Below are 23,464 nucleotides of genomic sequence, written 5' to 3'. Positions count from 1 at the left end.
ATAGATATATGCTGATATACTGTCATTTTTGTTTTGTTTTTATACTTAACAGGTTCTTAAAAGATGAAGGAAACCTGGTCTTTCTTGGATACTTTTGAGCCTAACTTCAGGCCTCTGGTAGTAATTGAGCTTGCAAAAGGCACAAAAAAGGAAACCATAGAATGGTTCACTAAAAGAATAGTGGACAAAAAAGCCAATGGAGGTGAGTATAACAGGATCTTCTGTAAAACTTTGTGATAGATTGGCTGTCATAATATGAAGACAGACAAAAAAATAGTTTTCACGTGATTCATTCACGTAATTACTGTTTAGCCAGTCCCATTCCATTCTTCAGTTTTGAAGTTGCTTGGTGTCATTTGAGAGTAGTGACGTAAGGTCATGTGCCTGCTGAAGTTTAGAATCCTTCCATCTTAGTTGTGAAAGAGGAGTAAACTCATGCAACTTAGATTTTTAGTAACTTAGTTACTTCCTGTGTTCATCTTCTAGAGTGTGTTTCTCATGTTGACTAAGAGAAAGTTGTAAATCTTATCAAATAATTACCAAAATGAAGGTGTGGTACATCTATTATTCTGCCTTCAAGCCTTGGCTTCATGTTGTAGAATAAAACTGAGTTAGCAGGAAGCAAATTAATCTTGATAAATTGAAGTTGGCTTTTAATTATCTTTTTTCTACCTTGTATGTTTTCACACAGAGAATATTTCATTTCTTGGTGTTCCAATATGCTTCCAAGAATTGAAGTCAGTTTAACTTTGCTTTGTAATCCTTTAGAATTTTTTCTTTTCTCTTGGAAAGGCACTGTTTATGACTGTTGTATCTGACATCTGATGGTCAGTAAGCTTTCTGCAGATTTTGGATCTGTGACTACAGACTTGCTTGGAGGCCTATTTCAGATGCCTAGTATTCTTAAAACTAATGGGACTGCAGAAGCAATGATTGCTGATGTGATGTGAGCATTACAGGAGTAAATCCAGACTGTCCTCATTCTTACAATTAATTTTCAGTGGACGCTTCCACAGAAGCAATACTACAGCAGAGGATAACCCTGCAAAATTCTGAGCACCATATGCTGTTGAAACCTTAATTCTTCATCGCTGTAAGGATACAGCTTCAGTGCTCCTGATGACTAGGGCCAGTATGATAGGTGTATGATACAGTTTTCTTGAGGTATAATTTTTATGCATTCTGTTCCTATTTTTCTTGTATTACTTCAAAGGTGCACAACTACTGATTAAACCGTTGGTTACAGAAGATGGAGATGAAAATATTTATCTAATTGGAGCTTCCCATTTAAGGCTGTTGCTGGGAGCTGAAACTGTGGGTTTGGTGAAGGAGTGTAATGATAATTCAATGAGAAGTTTCACATACAGCAGTAGAAAAACTTTCAAAGACTTTGCAGGTGAGTGTTATTAAACTTCTTCTATCATTACAAAGCTATGAGTACATTTATAATCAGTTTCACTATTAAATCTTTCATGTTTATCCCTTGGAGCTTTGTTAGGATAGGATTGTTAACGTAGCTCTTGAAAAACGGGGATTCATTTTGAAAAAGTTTTATACTATATTACCTTATTTTTGTATTCTCATCACAATTAGTTGTCTCAAATAGTTTATCGTTATGTTCGATAAACAGTAAAGAAAATATGCTGTGATAATTGATGTGAAATGCTTCCTGAAAAGCAGCAAGCATTTTTCAAGGCCATGCTGGATGCAGCTTTGAGCAGCCTGGTCTAGAGGAAAGTGTCCCTGCCTATAGCAGGGGGGCTGGAACTACATGATCTTAAAGGTCCCTTCCAACCCAAACCATTCTATGATTCTATGGTTTTATTCATTTTTAGTTTTCTGAAAAATACTTTGGGAACTGTATAGCAGAAATGGATATAGAGATTCTGAGCTTGGCAAATAGTGGAAACCTAACTGAGAGTCTTTCAGCAGGTCAACAGTATCTAGTATTTGCTGGTACACTATCCCGGTCTTCAGCAGTTTGTAATTCTTTGTGTTTGAATTCATTCTCTTAATTCACTTAAGTAGTCAAAAATGCAGTAGCAAATGTGTGCTAGTTATAGAAAGCTTCTTCCTATGATGTTCATTTTAATAAGTGGAGGTTTTGCTAAAAGATGTTTGTTGGACTGGTCTTTTTTGGTAATTTTTTGCTGCCTCGGTTGTCTTCTTATGTTGCACAATTTCTTACTACCTTCTTTTTTTATTTAGATGATAATCACAATTTCCTGACGATGTCAGAATGTCAGTATATCATCAAACATGAGCTTGAAAACTTGAGAGCTAGGGATGAAAAAATGATCCCTGGATATCCACAGGCTAAGCTATATCCAGGAAAATCAATTGGTAAGCAAGGTAGTTTGTTGTCTGTGTCTCAGCATCTTGACTTAGGGCAGTCTTCATGGTGGAAAAAAAGCCTTAATTTTCCTGCAATTAAGATAAACTCTTGAGATGTAAATCACACTACTAATTTATCTTGTTTTCTCAGATTTTCATGATGATGAAACAGGGGGCAATGAATGTAAAGTGTAACAAAGGAAATTCCAAGTAGATATTAAGAAAATGTTCTTTACAGTGAGAAAAATCAAGTATTGGAACAGAATCTTAGTTTGTGGGAATTCTGCCCTGGAAGATATTTAGATCTTAGTGACCTTGGACGAAACCCTGCACAGCTTGAATTAAGCTGGACATCCTTTGAGCAGGAGGTTGGTCCAGATGACTTCCGTAGGATCATTGCATCCTGAGTCTTCCTGTGAGACTGAAATTCTTGCTTTACATTCTTTTTAGTTGAATAAATTTTCAAGTAAGTTGATGTTATCTATTATTTTTAGTTGGTACCCAAATAATTTGTGCTTTAAAAAAAAAAAAAGCAAACGCCCAAACCTACTGCCAAACTGTTTTTTTTAACAAAATCTACAGGGGAAGGCCACAGGAAGTCATTGAGATAAATGTGCTCCTGTTCATGAATGAATAGTTTATTGATAGTAAGTTTACTTGCTTCTTTTTGGAGTGAAGAATGTTGGTAGAATGACATATGTTTATTATTTCCAGAGTGGATTTATGACCTGCAAGTGTTGGATAGAGCATGCCCCGAGTAGTATCGTTATGGTAGCTTCAACTAGTGTATTGATAGAGATGCTACGGTTTTTTAGGAGCCAGTTTCTCTTCTAGAATCCCAATATCATTTTAATAACCGTGTTTTTATCCGTAACTGTTTGTCACCTAAGAAAATTCAAGGGAACTTTAGGATTGGTAAATACATAATGTAACCCATTTGCTGATATCAACTTTCTTGTATTTGGCAAGAGTACTAGTACTTCTTTTTCCTTCTAGTGAGAAGATTACTGACCAATGGCATTCTAGTTCAGATTTTCCCACTCCATGACAGAGAAGAATTGAAAAAGCTCCGACACACCTGGTATGGCCGAGTCAAAATTGGCTATCAACCTTTAGGTATGTGAACACTTGCTCTGCTACGCATAAAGTGCAGGGTTTCTTCTGGAGGAATTTTCTCTTCAGTTGGTGTGAGAAGACCAAAGGTCCTTCCCAACTACTGCTCCATCATTTAGCCTCTATAAAAGTGATTCTCCTGTGTGGAAAGTAAGTATTGTAACAAGAAGTCAGTTGTTTCACTTGGAATTCACCTTGCAGTCTCCCTGTTTCACTAATAGTTTACCTTGGTACGTTCCCATTTCACTGAGTTTGCCTTGTCACCTTCCCAGATTCCCACTACAGTTCACCTTGTCTAATATTACCTTTCTGCCCAAGATGCTTTGTTAGTTATCATGGACTGAAGTTCGCTTAGACTTGCTGTTACTTCTCTTGGAGCCAAGAAGGTACTTTGTACATAGTTTCTTGACTCTATAACCTATCTGGACTTGCTGACGTGCATAGTCAAGGTCACTTCATCAAATTCTTCTTCATTCTAAGTGCCTGTAGGATCATCTTCTGCTATGATGACTAGCACTGCAACTTTTCTGGGATGAAGTAGGAGCCTGAGAGGATCTGTAGGCTGCTGTCTCTCAGTTCATAACGATTTTCTTTCTTGTGGCTGCAGAAGTTCTGTGCTATCTAGACCTTTGGCCCAAGCAGAGCAGTTCAAACACCCTGGAGCATGCAGTTCAAAGACCCCATGACTATTTCTTGTAATATTGAGTTTTAAAATTTCACCCACTGTTCTTCTGGGCAGCCCCCTGACAGAGTTCAGGACATGAAATTGGTGAGTTGGTCTGCTGATTCAGTGTCTGCACAGTTCCATCTTAGCAGCAGTCTCCTTTTAACAGAAGTGTCCCTACACATCAGCAAATCAGTAGTGGACCAAGGCAAAACTATTTATTTTCAAATTAACTTTCGGTATGAAGGCTCCTCTATGTCTGGGGTTGACAAAACTACACTGATTTGTATGCTTTTCAAAAGCGTGAGTTGTTGGTTGTTAGATTCATTTGAGTGGATTATATACACTGAGAAAGTTCAAAATGAAATCAAATTTTAACCTGACAAATGTGGAGAGAGTTAAATTTTGAATTTGCTGAAACGCTGTGAACTTTATATGAAAAAGAAAAAAACTAAGAGTTTGCCTGCTTAATAATCTCTTGGTCCAGCGCTTACTTGAGATTCTTCCTTGAGCTATAGAAGTTAAGGATCTGGCTCAATAATTCCTGCCTCCAGACTAGAAGATTCCGCTCTATACTCTTCTCTTGTTTATACAGGAGAGGTTCTTTTTGAATGACATCAAATACACAAAAAGTTTAAAAGTAAATTCTGCTAACCCTGCTAAATATGTACTAATTTAGGGATCTCTTTTATGTTGTGCACGTGGAGTGTGAAATGATGCTAGTGGTCTATACTGAAACTCATTTAATAATAAGTTCTTGATTAATTGAAAAAGATTTTGGCATACTGATTTTTCTGTTTGTTTGCCTTTTCCTCTAGCTTTCAGAGGCTTATCTGATTGGCAGCTATGAATTTCTGCTGCAGTTTTCTGTAAGCTGCATGCCATACCAGTATTCTGGCATTGCACACGAGCTTTTGATCTAGTAGTCTTTCATGCAGAACACAAGTACAGTGTCAGTTCACAGGCTGTGATATTTTATTATGTGAGTGAATACGTAGCGGTGATATACAACTATAAAGGACCTGGTCTTCCAGGGAGGCAAAGGTTAAAACAGATTTTAGCACTCTAAACTCAGTGTGCTAGTTATTTCTAAATCTTAAGAAGTGATGGCATGTCTAGATCGTGATGGGTAGCACTCTACAATCTTTTTGTTAGTGGTAATTTAAGCGAGATCTTGTTTTCCATGGAGATCGTGCATCTGTCGTGTCCATTAGGACTGCACTATCCAAACTTCTAGAACGCTTGAGCAGGCAACCTCAGTGAGCACGATTGTGTGTTTGTGTATTGATTTTCTGCTGAAAGGAATGTCTCAGCCTCTGTGCGTTTTTAGATGTGTTTAAGAACTCGGTATATTTTTCCGTCTATTCCTTTCGTTCAGTGAGGGCTGGCAAAGCACAGCTAGATCTTTTAACACTGTGCAAACTGAAACAAATTTGGTTCCCATGTCTACATATGCCGCTGAGAAACTTTAGAAGTCAGGTGTCACTTGACATCTATATAAATCTATAATATCACATAAAAAAAAAACCTTATATGCCACCCTAGCCGTTCCTTTATAGATTCTGTTTTTAAGAATGCTGGTTTTTCTTTTGCTCTGGGTACTGTAGGTATTGAGGTATTGGGCTTCCCTACTATCTGTGAATATGTATGCATTTGTATGACATAACGCAAATAACCTCCTCTGGTTTTGGAATGTAGGAGAGGGAGAAACAAAGAAACAAAAACAACAGATCAGAAAACATAAATTTGGGCAAGGGATTAATTTGTGTTCAAGTTTGGTATTTATTGTGCTTATATGTATATTGAGTATCTTAATGGAGACATTTTTCTCTGCAGATGAGATACGCTCCTACTTTGGTGAAACCATCGCTCTCTACTTTGGCTTCTTAGAGTATTTCACATTTGCATTGATTCCGATGGCTGTCATTGGAATCCCTTACTATGTGTTTGCATGGGAGGATTATGACAAATATGTAATGTTTGCCACATTCAACCTGCTGTGGTCCACTGTGATCCTGGAAGTTTGGAAGCGGATTTGCGCAGTGATGACGTACCGCTGGGGGACACTCTTGATGAAGAGGCAGTTTGAAGAACCACGGCCAGGTTTCCACGGTGCTTTGGGTATCAATCCTGTCACTGGGAAGGAGGAACCGGTGTACTCCAGTATTAAGAGACAGTTACGCATTTATCTGGTGTCCGTACCGTTTGTGTGCCTTTGCCTCTACTTCTCGCTGTACGTGATGATGATTTACTTTGACTTGGAACAGTGGGCTCTGGATTATCATGAGGAGAATAAGTCCACCTTCAGCAGCTTGATGCTCTATGTGCCCAGTATCATATATGCTGTCGTGATTGAAATTATGAACCGTATCTATAGGTATGCTGCTGAATTCTTAACATCGTGGGGTAAGAAAACTATTTATTATTCTTATTTGTACATTATAATTTAGAATCACAAATGTTTAGGACTTACTTTACTGTGAGGTAAAAGAGCTGGCCATTTTCACTTCTTTCTTTTATTCGGAGTGTGACGAGATAGCAGTTTCATGTTTGGTTTAATTTGGTCTGAGTCTAGCAGAAGGGACGATCGTGCCTTCTTCAACCTCTCTCTGATGCCAGTCTCCCTTCTCTGAATTAGTTCTTTCTTAGGCTACATTAGCCATATTGCTTGCCCAAGGGAGGAGGTGAGATTATCAGGGTAGGAGATTAGAGGTAGACAGCAGAGGAGACTGTCCTGGCACCTTTGCTCCATAGTTTGATGAATATATCTTTGTGTACTGATACATCATTGCAGAGGATAGAGGAACTGATAATAGAATAAAATCTAAAAACATAAACAAAACTGTCTTACAATAATGTTTGTGTATATTGTATGTATAATGAAAATTGAGACTTCACATCCTTATCAAAATATTTTCTTCTGGGCACTCTCATGAGAGAGTGAACAGATTAGGAGTTCATCTGGTTGTCTCCCACCTGACTTATTTCAGCTAAGATCTGACGTTAGCAGCTGAACTGGCAGAGCATAGGAAAAAATCTGGGTATGGAGACTGGCAACCAGGGAAGTTGCAGGGTCTGTGCATTGCCATTGCTGCTACTGAAGAAGTGGTGGTACAGTACAAATTGTTATTGCTGTGAATTATTGGAGGGACTAATCCTAATACACTACTACTAAAATGATTTCTAGGTGGAAAAAATGTTCCTGTTTTGTATAACAGTGTTTAGTACACTGTGTGTGCTTCTGCTATTTACTAATGAGTAATTTTGTTGATTTTTCTTTTTTTTTAGAAAATCACAGGCTGGAGTCTTCATATCAGAATCATTTAATTCTGAAGGTTTTAGTGGTAAGTAGGTAGCGTGAGGAGTAAAAGATTGTTTAAAAAGGGAAGTTAAGTTTTTTATTTGTATTTTCCCAGCATTCCTGCTTTGACTTTCAGTTTTGTTCAGTGCCAAATAATTTGATTAAACAGGATTTCTGTTGTGGTTGCAGTGACTGCTAGGCTGTATAAATACCTTGTTTTATATTGCACAGCTTAGTTGTTGTTTTTGAGTTGATTGTTCTTTCATTAGGATTCTGGATAAGTAATGTAGTCGTTACATTCTCTGGATATATATATATTTTTCTCTTAGTTGTTGTGGTCCTGGCTTCAACTGGGAATGATTCCTTCTGGCTTTTGCAACATTTTATGGTAAACTGTGTTTTAAGAAGTTCACACATTAACTTGTATTTGTACTAAGTTCAACCAGTTGATCAGAGGAGACTGGATATACTTGTCCATTATTCTGCTTGCGTACAGCTCATAGCATATATTTACCTCAGGCCTCTGAATAAGTTGCTTTTGCGTGCATACATATGTACTGTGAAGTGCATAGGAGGGGACTAGGTGCTTGTATTGGTTTTAAGAGACTGTACTGTAAATCTTGAGAAAAGTTCTCTGTGACTTATTTCTCATTTTAGTAGTAGGGAATATTATTCTCAGTCATAAAACCTCCTGAGCTGGTTAAATGTAAAGCTAACGTCAGGTGAGGAACAGTTATACAGATCTGAAGAGATGTCTTCCAACAGATAGATTTTGTCAACATTTTTATTTGAAAAAAGTCATCACCCTGACCTGAGATCAATGCCAAATTGTGGAAGATGAGTAGAAGATGACAGGTGTTTTAAGTGTTCACATTTCATAGTTCAAATGTATAACATGTTGTATATTGTGCTTTAGGAAGGCATTGAGGTAATTTAATGGAAATAGGAGTAGGATCAATAGGATCAGAATTATTTTTTTTCTGAGGTAGTTTTAAAGATGATAAAGACATTTAATTTAATGGATAGTTTGTATCCCTGTGAAATCAGAGTAACTGTTAGATGATAGTTGGCATTTTTTTCTCAAGCCATGAATTTCTACTTGCATAATAACAAATATTTTCATTTGCAGTTCAACTTCTTGAATTGTTTTGCATCTCTCTTCTACATTGCTTTTGTGCTGTTTGATATGAAACTTCTGAGACAGGTGAGTTACTCAAACACTAAAAACAGTGATGCAGCTAGGAAAATAAAGGATTGCTTGAAATAGCATTGATTTTTCAGTTGTTTTTCTAAATATGTGCATGTGTGTATTGTTGTTGTCAAGTTTATATTTTCTTATGAATACAGCTCCATATGTCAATTCATCTTGCACAGTTGCAGAATGATAACAGAGTAATGTAGAGCGATCATTTTTCTCCTTGCAGATGAGAAAAAGAAATTGATTACTCCCTCACACTGATGAGGCTGAGGAATTTTCATTTCCTCTTCCTTTATGCTAGAAAGTGTTTTTCTTTATAGTTCTTATTGAGAAGCTCCTGAGGATAGGAGTATTAAGTTTATTACTACAGTGAGAAATTGAAAATAAATAGAAACAACAGTAATTTGTCATTGGTATTTTAAATCAGTTTTCTGTTGTTAATACTGCTTGAAATGAAATGCATGAAAATCAAGTAAAAGTAATTATTCCTTTGACTGTAGAAACTTAATATGTATTTTTTTTAAGTCCATTGTTTACCTCTGTTAGTGATAAAAGATGTATTGTTAAGTGTTTAGCTTTCATTGGACTTTCTGTACTGTCTCTAAGACATACGAGGACCCACTAAATAGTTAATTATCTGAAGACCTATTTAGTTCTTTTCAGCACATTGCAAAGAATGGGAACCAGAGCAGCTATCCTTCTCACTTGCTATTGCTAGTTTTATTATGCTGGCTGCTTTTGTTGTGATGTAACATCTTACAGTGTTAATAGAACACACAAAATTGGAAATGATCACAGACTTATTGCAGGTCTATTAATTAATTAATATATATATTAATATTTTTTTTTTAGAGCTTAGCCACTTTGCTGATAACTTCACAGATCCTCAATCAGTTTGCAGAATCCCTGCTTCCTTACTGGCTCCAGAAGAGACATGTGAAGAAGATGAAGAAACACACACGTTCTCTGAAAACAGATACGGATCTGTCATTAGTGGAACAAGTGAACTTGGAGAAAGAAATGGGCACCTATTTTGTATGTTGAATATGCTCATATGTTGTTAGAATATATATTTTGCTAGGTTTTATGCTGCTAAAAAGTTGTTTCAGGTGAATTGTTGTTAGCTGCAATGTAGTACATTAGAGTAGAAATAGCTGTTTTATTTCAGAAGGAACTCTGAATACATGATAAGTATAGTTTGACCTCTTGGCAGCAGTCATAATGTTCTTTTTAGAAACAAAGAGCAGAGCAGAGTAAGGAATTGCTTGTTTCTCATTATAGAATGTGATAGCAATTGTTGCTTTTGAAACAGTAGATCATTTTTGTCAATTCACTGGGGGATAAGCTACACTTGTAGAGTCCTAGTGCCCAAATTACATCTTGCAAGGGAAGCCCTGGTGTCTAGATTTTATTCTTATGTGGTGGAACTTAGAATTCTTACTACTTACTGTATTGATCTCTCTGTTATATCGCCCAAACACAAAAAAGTGGGTTACTACATCCAGAGCAAAGGCCCTTCATTATGCTTGGAGCAGTCATCTTTTTCCACTATTGTCTTTTGAATTATTTTTAGCCCTAGTAGTAAGAGCTACATGGGCTACAAAACAAACAAACAAAACCAACAAACAACCAAGCAGCAGAAATGTAACTGCATGTTTCTTCTACTGAAAGACCTGGGTACTCCTGTTTACTTAAGGAAGTCAATTTTTGCTTGTCATTCTCTCTGTCAGCTGTTTCTGCTTTTCTATTTCTCTATCTCTGTCTAACACTCCCGAGAGATTTCTTGTTCTTTGGAGCTTGTTTACACCTTCTGGCTTGGTCCCAGAAGTGTTCCACTGGCACAACAGGTGCTGCAGTCCTGGAATAGCCCAACTGCTATACTTGCTATCTTCTACATTGCTCCTAATCCAGCAGTGTTTCTGGCCATCTCCTGTGCTGGACTTGGCAGTCATCATTCACAAAGGCAACATAAAACTACTCTAAGGGTTAAATTGGTGAGCACAGTAGCCAGTGCAACCTAAGAAGCAGAAGAGATCAACTCTTTAGGCCAGTACTACTGCTGAAAGCTTTTGCTTCTTGGAATTACGGCTTTGGCATTTGTGCTGTCTTCCTATCTCAGTTTCTGATGGCTCCATAGTCAGTAAGCACATGACAAACAACACAGAATCAGATCATCAGTTTTACCTGTGTTGTTTTTAGGATTTCCTTCTTACCAACCACAAAGTTTTAGGATGTATTTGTATCATCTTATTACGTTAAACTGGTAAGTTTTCTTGTAATAGGTCTTGCTTAGTATATTATTGTCCCCACCATACTGTACTTCTTGATTTGAATTTGGTTGATTTGTTTCACTGTATTTAACACATGTTGTGGAATTCATTACTTGGTGTTCTAGAGGAGTTGACAAAATGCAGTAGTGTCTATGTTAAGGCCTTATAGAGTGCCTGACAGCTTGTTCCATTGAATGCTGCAAGCATAGACACAAGGGATTTAATTCTTTATGCCTTTACAGAGTAAGAATTAGATGTAGGTCATGTACTTTTTATGTAAGAAGTAGAGAACATCAGAGTTAGAAATTTATTTTGAAATGTGAGAGTGCCATGAAGTGGGAAATGGAAATACTACCTTTGCAGCTGAATAACTGTACTAACGTTTCCCTAGGAGTGTTGGTATTTCTCACTTTATATCTGGGGAGGTAGATTGACACAGAGCACACCTGTCTTACAGTGGAGAGCACGACAGAAATCTTCAAGTTAGTGTCTGAACTGGTAAATCAGCATGGTCCAACAAGGAGCCCGAAAACGTGCCGGCACAGATCCAAGGGTTATGAATTGGCAGCAGGCGTCGACTTGCCTGACAGAATAAGCTGTGGCTCCTAGAGCTGAACTGACTTCTGGTTCTGAGCTGGCACATACAAAGCCAGTGTGGTGTCTGAATCCTGCTGGCCAGTGCCTCTTGCAGATCAGATGTATCTGCACCTGTTGTGTGGTCATACCTTGAATCATTTTCCAAGGGGAAACAATAGGTCAGTTGTGGGTTTATTACTTTGCCTTTGAGTTGCCTGCTTCATGCTTCAGTTTCACTCTGGTACACAGTGTATTCAACGCCTTAGATTTTAATTTCAATCTAAATGTTTTGATTGTGCTGTATTTGTGTATATAGTATACATGGTATTAGACCATTTGTTTGTAAGTGTTGAGCTGTCAGCAGAAGAGTATTACTAAAATTACATCTGTCACAAGGGGGAAGCATTTGACTATGTATAGTAACTGAGGAGTCCAGCAGGAGTGTTGACAGAATTCTGTGTTTCAGGATCTTTTCTTTCCTTTTCCTTTCTTCATTTACCCTTTAATATTCTAATTTCTCTTTGCCCTCCTTGCCCTCTCCCCTCACCCCCTTTTTGTGTCTCTCCAGCCCTTCAACTGATTTAAGGTATAAAAGCTTGTAGTCCTTATTTCACCTCTGTTTCTCTCCTAGTTCATTTTGAATCCTAGGTTGCTTTGTTGATTGTGTTTCCTTGATGCCATAGATTGTGCTGCTCCTGCGGCTAGGGCAACAGGAGGTTGATAATAGTGATAATAGCACAGTTAACATCCTGTCAGATGTTTCCTTCATAAAGTGGTGTAAGTCAAATAGGAGAAAAGTAAATGCTCGTTCTATTTTCAGACTGCTGTGCTGATAAGTCAGTAGGTACTGAGCAAGAAAATGAGAAGAAATCAGTGGAAATGCTGTGCAGTTACCAGGGGGAGAATTATAAAGTGACACATTGCTCCTTGCTTGAAACATGTAACTGATAGCTGGGACAAATGTGTGACTGCCACTCCAGTGAGTGATGCTGCACAAATGCCCCTAAGGAGGACCTTGCTGAAATTCAGAGTTCATACAGGAAATCTCTGTGGAAAAAAATCTCATTGAATCTAAACATTACACAGCTCCTCAAGGTCTCTCCTGCAGAGCAGGCTTGTTCGTATGTGAGATGTGAAAATGATCTTGAATGAGGAATGTAGCTAATGAGTGGCCCATGTTGATTTCTGAGCTTGCTGGCTTCTGCTGCCTGTTTGCTAGAACAAGAGCACCAGGTGCTAGAGGTGGCAGTTGGTTTAATTGTCATCAGCCAAAAGGTTAGAAAGTTGTGTCTATGGTGCATGGAACCAGAACTAATGTTAGATTTCCTGTACTGATCTCACTTACTGTCAAATCTTTATCGATAGTTTTGTTGGTTTATTTCATTTTGAGAGAGAAGAAAATGTGTGGGTCTGGATGAATACCAAATAGCTGTATCCTGGTTTAAGTAGTTTATGATATTTCATCACCCTTTGTTCAGAGAACACATTGAACAAAATCAACCCTTTTCTTTAGAAATTATTGGTTTATTCTTTGTTTTCATGAATAATTGCTGCAATCACAGAAAACTATTATTAATACAGCAAAATTACTATGTAAATATGTATAAAGACCTACATGTGAATACTTAATCAGCATTTAAGTACCCAAATTGTTGATTCAAAAATAAGGAGATAGATGCATTGCAGTTTTGCCAGAACAGGGCTTTTTGTTTGCATTAATTGTTCCTTTCAGAAGCCAGTGCTACATTTTGACATTTTAGCCTTCAAGTAGGCAATTAATTCTGACTTACTTATTTGAAATAGATGTGCAGAAATATTAGAAAAGGGTTGCCTGTTTGAAACCTATGTTTCTGTTTAGATCTTTCCTGGACAGTCTGAAGTAGTAGGCCTATTAGTAAGAGCATTGTGAGGAGAATGTTCTGCCAGTTACATGAATGATGCTGTTTTCTTGTCCTACACTGCTCTTTCAGTAGCTGTTTCACTAGAATAGTCAGGAACTTAGAGTGAGTCTGTTTATACAATTACTTGTATACTTTATGTAACACGGATCAGTGAATGTTACAGAAAGTGCATTAGGCAAAAGGAAAAACCTTGGCCTCCCCATATTAAAAAGTTTTGATTGTAAAAATTACTAGAGAGGCTGTCTTTTTTCCTAATGCTGGTCATTGCCACACAGATAATTTGACATGAGGAAGCGTGCTTATAGCTGTATTATTAATTCCACATCTTCATGTATTTTTTGTGAGTAAAAGTTGCTCTTTTTTTTTTTTTTTTTCTTCCTCTGTTTTCCAGGGTACTTTTGATGATTACTTGGAGTTGTTTTTACAGTTTGGCTACGTCAGTCTTTTCTCGTGTGTTTATCCGCTGGCCGCTGTCTTTGCAGTGTTAAACAACATCACAGAGATATATTCTGATGCTTTAAAGATGTGTAGAGTCTACAAGCGTCCGTTTGCAGAACCCACAGCAAATATTGGTGTTTGGCAGGTAAGCTTTGTTTCTTTTCTAGTCATTTATTATAAATGATGTTTCAGCAGATTTAAGCTGTGTTTCATCATCAGCTGCTTTTAATTTTTAGCAGGCACTTTGTCATCTTCAGTGTCCTATGATATTATCCCACTGTAGTACATTTTGTTAGGTTTTCAACCATGTGTAATTTTCAGTTGCCTTTGAAAAGAAAGTAAATCCTTTCATTACTACTTGTATGTATGTATGTTGTGATTCTGTTGCAATACTGACAAAGCAAAGCTGCCAGTACAGTACTGCCTAGTAATTCATAGCAAAATTATTCTGAAATTGGTAACCTGTGGGCTATCTCAGGAGCATGGAGCTCATCTCATGTAGTTTCAGAAAATTGAAGAATGATAGGTAAGTACTCAAAATCCTGAGTCATGCTTGGCTGTGTGCTCTCATGGGTACTGGTACTCAAGCTGACTAATTTTGAAATAGCTTAGATCTGTGTGAAGAGGCTGTACTTTTCTATAGAGGTGTAATCTACTTAAACGGTTTCACACTAGAAGTCGGTGAAGGATTTTCTGACCTCAGTTGTTTAATGATGTGCTTGTGCTGGCACCAGCTAGTTTGGGACCTCCTGAGTAGACTGTGTTAGTAAACTGATTCTGACCAATAAAAACTCTGCAGAACTCCTCCAAACTCAGAGGTGTTTTTGGTAGAAAGAATGGCCAGTTGTATCCAAAGATGTAAGTTTTCTGTAACAGCAATGTGAAGTAGGCTGGAGGAAGGGTCTAGGAGATGATCTTTACTCTAGTTTAAGTTTTCTGTTGATGCGTGGTGAAGACAGAGGACAGAATAGAGTAGTAGTTTGTTTAATTTGATGTTAGCAATCTATTTTACATGGGAAGTTAGAGCATTGGCTGAAATATTTCTGTTAAAGAAATACTGGAATTATCATGGGAGCTGAGTCAACAGCTTACTGTCAAGGAGAAAGTTACTACTGCTAATTCATTGTGATAATTGCTACATTTCCATTTCAGCTTTTCTCATTCAAGAGGAATGAGTAATCACTGCATTGCAAAAGCAGTTGTCATACTGTATTTTCAGGCATTTTGTGGGAACTCTATATACAAGAGCTCCTCAGACTCGCGTGTTTACATGTAAACCTTTCTTTCAAGAAATCCAACAGCTACATTCATCTTGAAAAACAGATTGCTATTTTAGAAAGGTTCTGAACCACTACATTTTCTGATCGCTTAGCATAAGGACGAAACAAAGCCAGAGTGCTGGGACTGTTAGCTCCTCTAGTTTTGCCTTTTTTCTTTTATTTTGGAAGAAATATGTGTTCAAGAGTAGAAGAATACACAGTCTTTTGTGTGTTCACATTGAGTCATGAAGATACCAAGGTTAAGATTGCTTTCCTGACCATGTTTTTTGTTTAATTTCTTTATTTCCTTGAGGATTATTCTGAATTCTTTCAGGAGGTGATTGGATATTGCCTCCATCTAGGATGTTACTGGTCTTTAAATACACATACACACACAGATGCATGAAATTGCAGAAAAATTCAGGGTTGCCAGGTGTGCTCTGTGGTATTACAAATACCCAACTTGTTGTGGTTGTGTTGTTGCCTGTTTTTATGGTTGACATAGTGTAGATGACTTGCCAAGCTAGTCTACATTATGGAAGTCAAAAGATGGAGAGAGGAAAAAAAAAAAAAAAAAAAGTAATGACTCTTCTGAGGATTTCATGGAGAGGGAGGGAGAAATTTTGTAGAGCACTTTGGGAGTAAATCCGAGATAATGGTCATAACTGTGAATGTGTTTGTGTCTTATTTCAGTTGGCTTTTGAAACTATGAGTGTAATATCAGTAGTTACTAACTGCATACTGATTGGAATGTCTCCACAAGTGAATGCCCTTTTCCCAGACTCAAAAATGGATCTTGTTCTGACTGTGGCACTGGTAGAGGTAAGTCTGACTTCAAATAGAGTTCAGATATATGTTTTAATAGGAAACAACATGAAGAACAGTGGAAATTAGACCAGTAAGTAGATAAAAATCTGCTTATTTTAAAAGGACTTAAGAGTTTTCCCTGCAAAGTGTTAAAACCTTGCTTTTTATTTTCTGTGTTTTCCTGTACTGTGAATGTTGTTGCTACACTTTTGCAATACGTTCTTCATCTGTATGAATGTTTCCCATAATGCATTATCTGAAACAAGTATGTGGAAGGACTAAGTACGAGTGATTGTAAGACCATCTGAGTTTTATGTTTTCCTAATTCTACGTAGTAAACACTTGAGTTTCTTTTCAGGCAAATGACTGGCCATTTTGCATCTTAACAGATTTTAGATCATTGTCCTTATGTATCTTTCTATTATTCCAATTTAAAAATGATGTTATTCTGATTTCCAGGAATATAGGGTTTTTTTGTGTTTATGTATAGTTGTTGAATTGCCTTGTAGAGGTATAGCCTCTATATTAGTTCTGTGTTGTTGTTACAGATGTTGTGGGTTATGCAGTAAATTATGTGCTTGCTTAAAGTTTGCAGTTAACTCTAGATCTTAATCACACGTCAACTGGTTTACTGAAGTTTGAGTCTACCTATAACCTGATGCATTTTTCTATTATGCATGTGTGGACATTTGCATTAGCCTTAGTGAAATGTTTGAATGTAAAACTGATTTGACAATTTAAATGCAGCATTTGGATGGTATGTCTGGAGAGGTTATGTTACAAAAACTATGTGGCTAAATGTAACCAGAGTGAAGTTTTAATGTCCATTTGGTCTCTGAGGAGGCCTTTGTCTCTTGATAGGCCATAGGAGAATACCTGCATTTTTTTCTCTCTCAATTTGAATTCTGCCTATCTGTGATCCTGTACCGTTGTGCGATTCCTGTGCTTTAATTAGGTAGCTCTTGGAATTTCTTTTAAACAGTGCATCTCAATCAATCACATTATCTATAAACTATATGGAAAGGAGAGTAAAACAAATAAAGGAATAAATGAAAAGAAGAGTTTGGAAAAATAAATGAATCCTGAAAGGAGAAATGGCAAGAATGTTCTTTTATATGAAGAAACAATTTGGACAAGGCTGCTCATCTAAAGCAAACTACACTGTGTGAAGGGACAAATGGAGGGCAATGCTAGGTGACCCAGAGAGGAAAGGCAGCTATTTGGTCACAGAGAAGTCAACTTTTCTCTTCACTTCCTTATTAGTACTTCATAGTGCACTTGTTATAAAAGATATATTTTTAAAAAATGGCTTAATCATAAGTGCCCAGTGTGCTTAATACTTCAAAGTATGCTGGTTTAATTTCTTCTGCTGTTTTTGTGTTGTTATAAACTACTCATTGTCTGAGAAATTCCAGACAAAAGAAATCTGCAGCCTAACAAGCCATGTGACTTTTTAAATTTTGTTGGTTATAAACAATTCCCAAACTGTTGCATTTGAAATTTAATACTTTTGCAGTCTTTGAGGGACAGAACTGCAGTGCTCTTGAATCAGAATTTCACACCTTCACAGCTTTGTTTTCTGAAGAGTCAGAGTAGTGTGGGTCATTCAGTTCTGCAAGAAGTTCTGTAACACCAGATACAGAGTGTTTGGAAGAGTTCTCCAAAGTGAAAGACATTCTAAATATCTATTTCTATATGTAGAATTACAACAGTGAATCCAACAAGAATAATTTTTCCTTCTGTTGAAGGCAGCTTCCATTGTGTAGACAGATGTGTTCTTGGTTACAGTAATAATTTTTAATAGTATTTGCATTGGAGGTATTTCAAGATAGAACACTGAGCTCGAAAGATAAAGGAAGGAAGGGAGAATGACTGGATGCTGTGGGACTGCAGTCAGTTTCATCAGCAGCATGGTTTTTGGTAGCTTAAGGAGATGGGTGTATTTTTGCCTTATCTTCCTGGGAATCTATTTTATCTGTTACACTGGCATTTTCTTTTATCTGGTGCATGATGAATCAGATCAGGGAACTGATTTGACAGAAGCTGTCTGATCTGGTTCACTGGTGAAAGGGAGAAGGGCAGAAACAGTTGTGTATGGAAGGCAGTGTTGCTCTTTATAGCAGTGGTGTAGGTTTCTGCTGGATTAAATTTGTGGAATTCAGCACCACAGATTCTCTCCTGTAAATCTTGCTTCATCTAGAGGAAGATACCTAACCTAAGAAAGCAATACAAATCTGATGTTATTGACACTATTCCCACACACCTTTGCTGTATTTATTAATGATTGTTGTGCATATTACTTGTGAAAACAATGTAGAAACAGAATACATTACACAAAGCCTCTAATACAAACCTGGTGCTTTTTAAGCACATCAGTGTCAGGGTAGGAAAAAATTCTGTTGCATGTGCCAGGTTGTCAACAGAAGAGGTTTTTAGATCGCTTAGTAGAGATTTTGTGCAGAAGAACGATAGTTACTTTACTTTCTGGTGTGTGCTGCAGATGGAGGTGAGAATTCTACGGTGTATTTGTGCTCTGTTGACAACGGTTTGGCAGGCAGTGTGAAAATGTTAAGGAATACAAGAAACTTACTTTTGTAGGTTATGTATCCTTTCGTGTGTTCAGTGGATGGGGTAACCTACTTAAATCTTAGCTGTCATTAAATGCTTTTATCAGGTTTAAGTCATTGAGACTCCAGTTGAAAATTTATACCTGGTTTGATGCAAAGCTAAACAGAGAAAGTGTTGTTCTACCAAGCAAAGCATAGATGGGAACAGTGACCTGAATTTTATTTTATTATTTTATTATTCCTAAAAGTGTTAGTGTTTTCTAACAATGGTACTGATATTATTTCAAATGAAAATGTGTTTACGTGGCAAGATTTGACATCATTTAGCACAGATGTGAAGAGGAATGTTTGATACTCTCTTAAGCATTCTATATCAAGCTCCTACAGGTTTGTGCAAAATAATTTTTTATTAACGATGCTAAATCTACTGCTACCTACATTTTATGGGCGTACATATTGCATCATCAACACAAGTGCTAATTAGATACAATAAATCAATATGCAGTTGATAATAAATAATACTAAGCATCAAAATAATAGCATTTAATAATATTGAAGTATTAGAACAGTGATTTTCCTTTTTGAACAGTTGACCTATTTTCATCAATCCAACATCTGCTTCCATGGCAACATAGTTTGAACCTGGAGCAGAATCATGAAACTCCCCTCTTTTACTTACGGATGCGTGCTAAGTGAGTGAAGCAAGTGCAGTTTTCAAACAAAGAAGTAGATACATGTTCTTAAAGTTGGAAACAGTAGGCCCTTATTATCATTCTTCTAAAAGAGTTAAGTCACATAGTTGGGTTAGTTCTTCAGGCTCTACTATAGGTACGTATTTTCTTTGTGAACCACCTGTGCAAAGTAAGAAGCAAGGTTAAAAACAAGGTATAACATCAATTCAGCAGCACTTTTGGTTTTTTCTTTGAAAATGAATGTCATGGAGCTTTCTTCTTGATAACTACTTAAAATTTATGAGTCTGAAATAGAAAGAAGAATGCTAATGAAACTGCTTTCAGGTCTACTCTGAGAGCTGAGTTCCAGAAAGCAGTTACATGTCCAACACTTAGCGATACAGTGGTTGTTTTCTGTTTCTGTTTTAAATGATCCACCAATAGGAGTGTTTGGAAACAGTGTCTGTAATATATTTATACCAATTTATCCTCAACTCCCATAGTCACTCATTTTGTATCCAGCACTCGAATGGTAAACTTTTTTATGGAAGTGAATGCAGTTGGGATGTTCCACATCACACATGAGTTTGGATCACACAGAGGCATTTGTGGATGAGTTTGGAAATGCTTAAGAGTAACAGAGGGCTATTTTGATAGCTGTAATATAAAATCTGACCTTATAGTTTACAAATATGATTTTGGGAAGAATATAATTACTTCTGGTATAGATAAAAATGAGTACCGTAGTGTAAGGATAGGGCTAGGGCATTTGTAGCAAACATGGCTTAATAAACGTTTGGGCCATAGGGATTTGATTTTGTAGAGTCTCCTTCTGTGGAGATATTCAAGACCTGTCTGGATGCCTACCTGTATGGCTTACTGCAGGGTACCTTGCCTTTGCAGGGAGTTGGACTCGATGGCCTCTTTAGCTCCCTTCCAACCCCTGTGATTCTGTGGAAGCTGATTTTTTAAAAGTTATTTGTTTATTTATTGTTTTTTAAGAAACTGCACTGGATGACATATTTTTTTAGAAATAAATTATGTGAATAGCATTATGGCAGGCTGTGACATGGTTCTGTGTTGGAGCCTTCCAGACATGTGAAGCAAATAGCTTCTTTCTGTGGGGGCTTCAGGAGGTTGGGATTCAGCAGCTGTGTAAAATGGCCAACTTCATATAGTAAAGAAATAGGAAGAGAAGTGGAGAGAAATGTGCCGCACTGGTGTGTGTACAGATATGTTATCTGTTGACATGAGTGGAATTCTAACAATGCAATGGTCAAGCGAAACAGCTGTGCTTTTTTTTTTTCTAAATCATTTCTATGTTTGTGACAGATTCTGGTTAAAAATACGGGAGCTGTAGTGTCACAGAGGGAATCGCGTAGTGATCTGTATTGGAAGGAACCTCTGAGGGTTGTTTGTTGTATTGTTCTGATGAAAGCAGGAACCTAGAAAAGGTAACTAAGCTAAAACTTGAATATTTCCTGTGAGGGAAAGTCCGTACTTATCTGGGAAACTTCTTCCAATATTTGATTGTTCTTATGGAAAATGTTTTTTTCTTATAGCAAAACAAAAACCCTCTGAAGCAGCTTGTGGCCCATGGCTTCTTGTGTTTTTACTGCACACCCCTGTGAAGAGAGCAGCTCCGCCTTCTCTAAAACTACCTGATAGGTGTAGGGGAAGACTGTAGTTAGATCCTCCCTCCCACCCAAAGCCTGCTCTTTTCTAAGTTTAGCAAAGCCAGTTCCTTCATCCTTCATGCGTTGGGTTCTTCAGCCCTGTAAGCTTGGTGGCCCTCCTCTTGGCTTCCTCCGGATTTTCAGTGGCTTTGTTTGTGCTCATCTCCTTGGAACTTGCTGTCAGTTGCAGTGGGTGTTCTTTCTTTGTCCTCAGCGCATTCACTCTTTAATTAGAGAAAATTAATGATCAATTTTGAAGACGTATGGACAACACTTAGCTTTCTTACTGCTGAAACTTTTCAGCAATAGTCTTCCGATATTTGCTTATCCATCTGCTTCCGCTTTCCTGTGGCAGCGTAGCCTTTTCAGACTGGTAATGCATATTTGCATGCATGTGTGTATGCTTGAGGGTGTTTCATTTGTAATGTCAAGTTGGAATACTGCTACTTCATTTGCAGCCTGAGTAGTTTGTCAGTTTTCAGGTACAAATACCAGTTCTCTTTACTAATAAGTATTTGATGTGTGGGTTAAATTAATTTCTGACTGACAGTTTGATTTGATGTAAAGAAGTTAACTGTAGAAAGAATGATTATCCCTGATGAATAAATATTGATTGGAAAGCTATATATGTGGTTCTTTTTCTGAAATGTTTAATTATAAGATATAAGCCTTACTGATAGCTTTACAGATCTCTTTTAGGAAAGTACTTAGTAGGTGTACTCATCCGACGTTTTGTTCTAGTAACACAGGTATTCTAACCAGCACCCATCTGTGCCTGCTATTGTGATGAAAATAGGAAGATGTAGGAAGAGTAATGGAAAAATGCACTTTATATAAATTATTAAATTATTTGGTTTATTGACATGTACATATGCAAAACAATTCTGTGTTGTTACCAATTCTGCATGCTAAAAAAGGTTAATCCAAGCCACTGGTGATTTCAATTAACGTATGGTTTCCATCTGAGAATCCCTCAGCAGCAAACATCTTAGTGTGCATAGGAAATCAAGTCTAAAAGTATTCTTTAAAAAAAGAAAATGTGCTTTCATTCTTAATAGTTTACAAAATGGTCATTTGATTATTGTATTTTATATTAGACTTACAGGTAAGCCACTGGAAGTCGATTTATTCATAGATTTGCAATTCTGAGCCATAAAAATAGCTTTTTGATGTTTAAATTTCGAGCTGAAACCATGTGGAAAGTTACTGGAAGATGCAGAGTAGCATTGGTTAAAAACAACAGCTGGGAGTTTCTGAAGGTTTCTGCAGTATAAAAATGAAGTGTACTGATCCTTCAGCTTACTTGACAACATTTGAAGACTAAAAATAAACTCAAATTTCGGTGTGCTTTCTATAAATTGTACTTTTCAAGAGGTTGTTGGAATTGTAGGTTTAGTTTGAAAGTGAAGATGTCAGATATTTTAGATATGTTAATATTCTTTTAAGAGGGGAACAGATTGCTTCTCAGATTTTTTTTCACCTCAGTGAAAGGTTCAACTTCTCAAGGAAGAAAGATTTATAGATTTGTCTATTTAAAATTCTATAAAATGCCTACTGCTGAACCAAATTCCTGCAACCACATCAATGAGGTAAAAAAAAATGACAGTTTTGCAGGCTGTACATGTACAAAATGTTTTTAGTTCCAAAATCAAACTTAATCACAGTTCTTTTTATTGCCATCTTGTGTAGCTTTTGTTGTTGTTGCATTGGAGGTTTTTTGTTTGTTTGTTTTCAATTAATGGCAAAATAAATGAAAGTAAACATGAATAAAGTTCTTAGACCTATGCGAGTTTGTAGGTGCTGGTTATATTTCCTAGCATTCTAGTATTATAGAACTGAAAATGCATATTAACATCTATTTATTCTTAAAAGGTCCATTGCTTTTTGAAATGTGTATTATTTTTTTTTTTTTTAAGAAAAAACTGATTTTGTTCCAAAAGATTGCTCATGCAGTATGTGCAGAAAATAGCGAAGCTGGGTCGGATCATTGATTTATCTAGGCCAAATTGCAACAGAGGACAAAGGGAGGTTGTATTCGTACAGCTAAGTATGTAGGCATGTTTCCTCGGAATTAGTTCCCACACTTTGTTGATTTATGGTGTGAACCTTCTTAAGGTTTTCTCATGACTGAAGATGACGTGGCCAGACCTGGTATGGAAGCGTGCAGTGCATTTATACAATGGCGTTTCCTTTTTTTCAAAGGAACTTGAATTATTTTATAGTTAAAAGCCAGTTAATTTAGACAAGGACTGTTAATATATCCTACCCTTGTAAGTCATTGCCATGTGTGTGGGTTCTACCTTGGATTTTTCTAGCTTTTCTCTGCTCTTTTTTTTTTTTTTCCAGTTGTTTTTCCATGTAAGGTCTTGTAATTCTAAATTAGATGCTGCCAGTGTGGGTGTGACGTGATGGTAGAGGTTGAGAAATCAGTGCCATAGGATGTACTCTAAGAACACCTCTTAGGAGAGGCAACAGTAGCAAAACAAGAATCCTCTTCTCTTGCTGTCAGCCAGGTGGGAGCACCAACAGGGGGCTGAAAAGGTATGAGGTGCTACTCAGCTAAAAGGCATGAAATTTCCAGAAGGACCACAGCAACATTTTAACACGTGTGGGGATTCCTTCTCTAATTTCAGCAGACGTGAGTGTGTCTTCTGGAATTGTGCTTCCTCATGAATTTAACATCATTTGG

At 37.0% G+C, this 23,464-nt stretch overlaps 1 protein-coding gene across 1 annotated transcript in view; it reads left to right on the top strand.

Moving 5' to 3' along the window:
* Positions 1-63: 63 nt before the first annotated feature.
* Positions 64-23,464, top strand: part of ANO10 (anoctamin 10) — a gene marked incomplete at both ends in the record, with an annotated part of 121,987 nt that continues 98,586 nt past the window's right edge. The window contains 10 exons of the mRNA XM_079538369.1: positions 64-202; positions 1,214-1,396; positions 2,209-2,343; positions 3,331-3,450; positions 5,948-6,517; positions 7,400-7,455; positions 8,542-8,616; positions 9,463-9,645; positions 13,749-13,940; positions 15,748-15,876. Coding sequence (XP_079394495.1) covers positions 64-202; positions 1,214-1,396; positions 2,209-2,343; positions 3,331-3,450; positions 5,948-6,517; positions 7,400-7,455; positions 8,542-8,616; positions 9,463-9,645; positions 13,749-13,940; positions 15,748-15,876 — 1,782 coding nt within the window. The remainder of the gene's footprint in view (positions 203-1,213; positions 1,397-2,208; positions 2,344-3,330; positions 3,451-5,947; positions 6,518-7,399; positions 7,456-8,541; positions 8,617-9,462; positions 9,646-13,748; positions 13,941-15,747; positions 15,877-23,464) is intronic.

This window comes from Tetrao urogallus (genome assembly GCF_951394365.1).
Source record: "Tetrao urogallus genome assembly, chromosome: 7".
Taxonomy (NCBI): Eukaryota; Metazoa; Chordata; class Aves; order Galliformes; family Phasianidae; genus Tetrao; species Tetrao urogallus.
The sequence above is the reverse complement of the archived record's forward strand: the minus strand, read 5'-3'. Positions and strand labels throughout refer to the sequence as shown.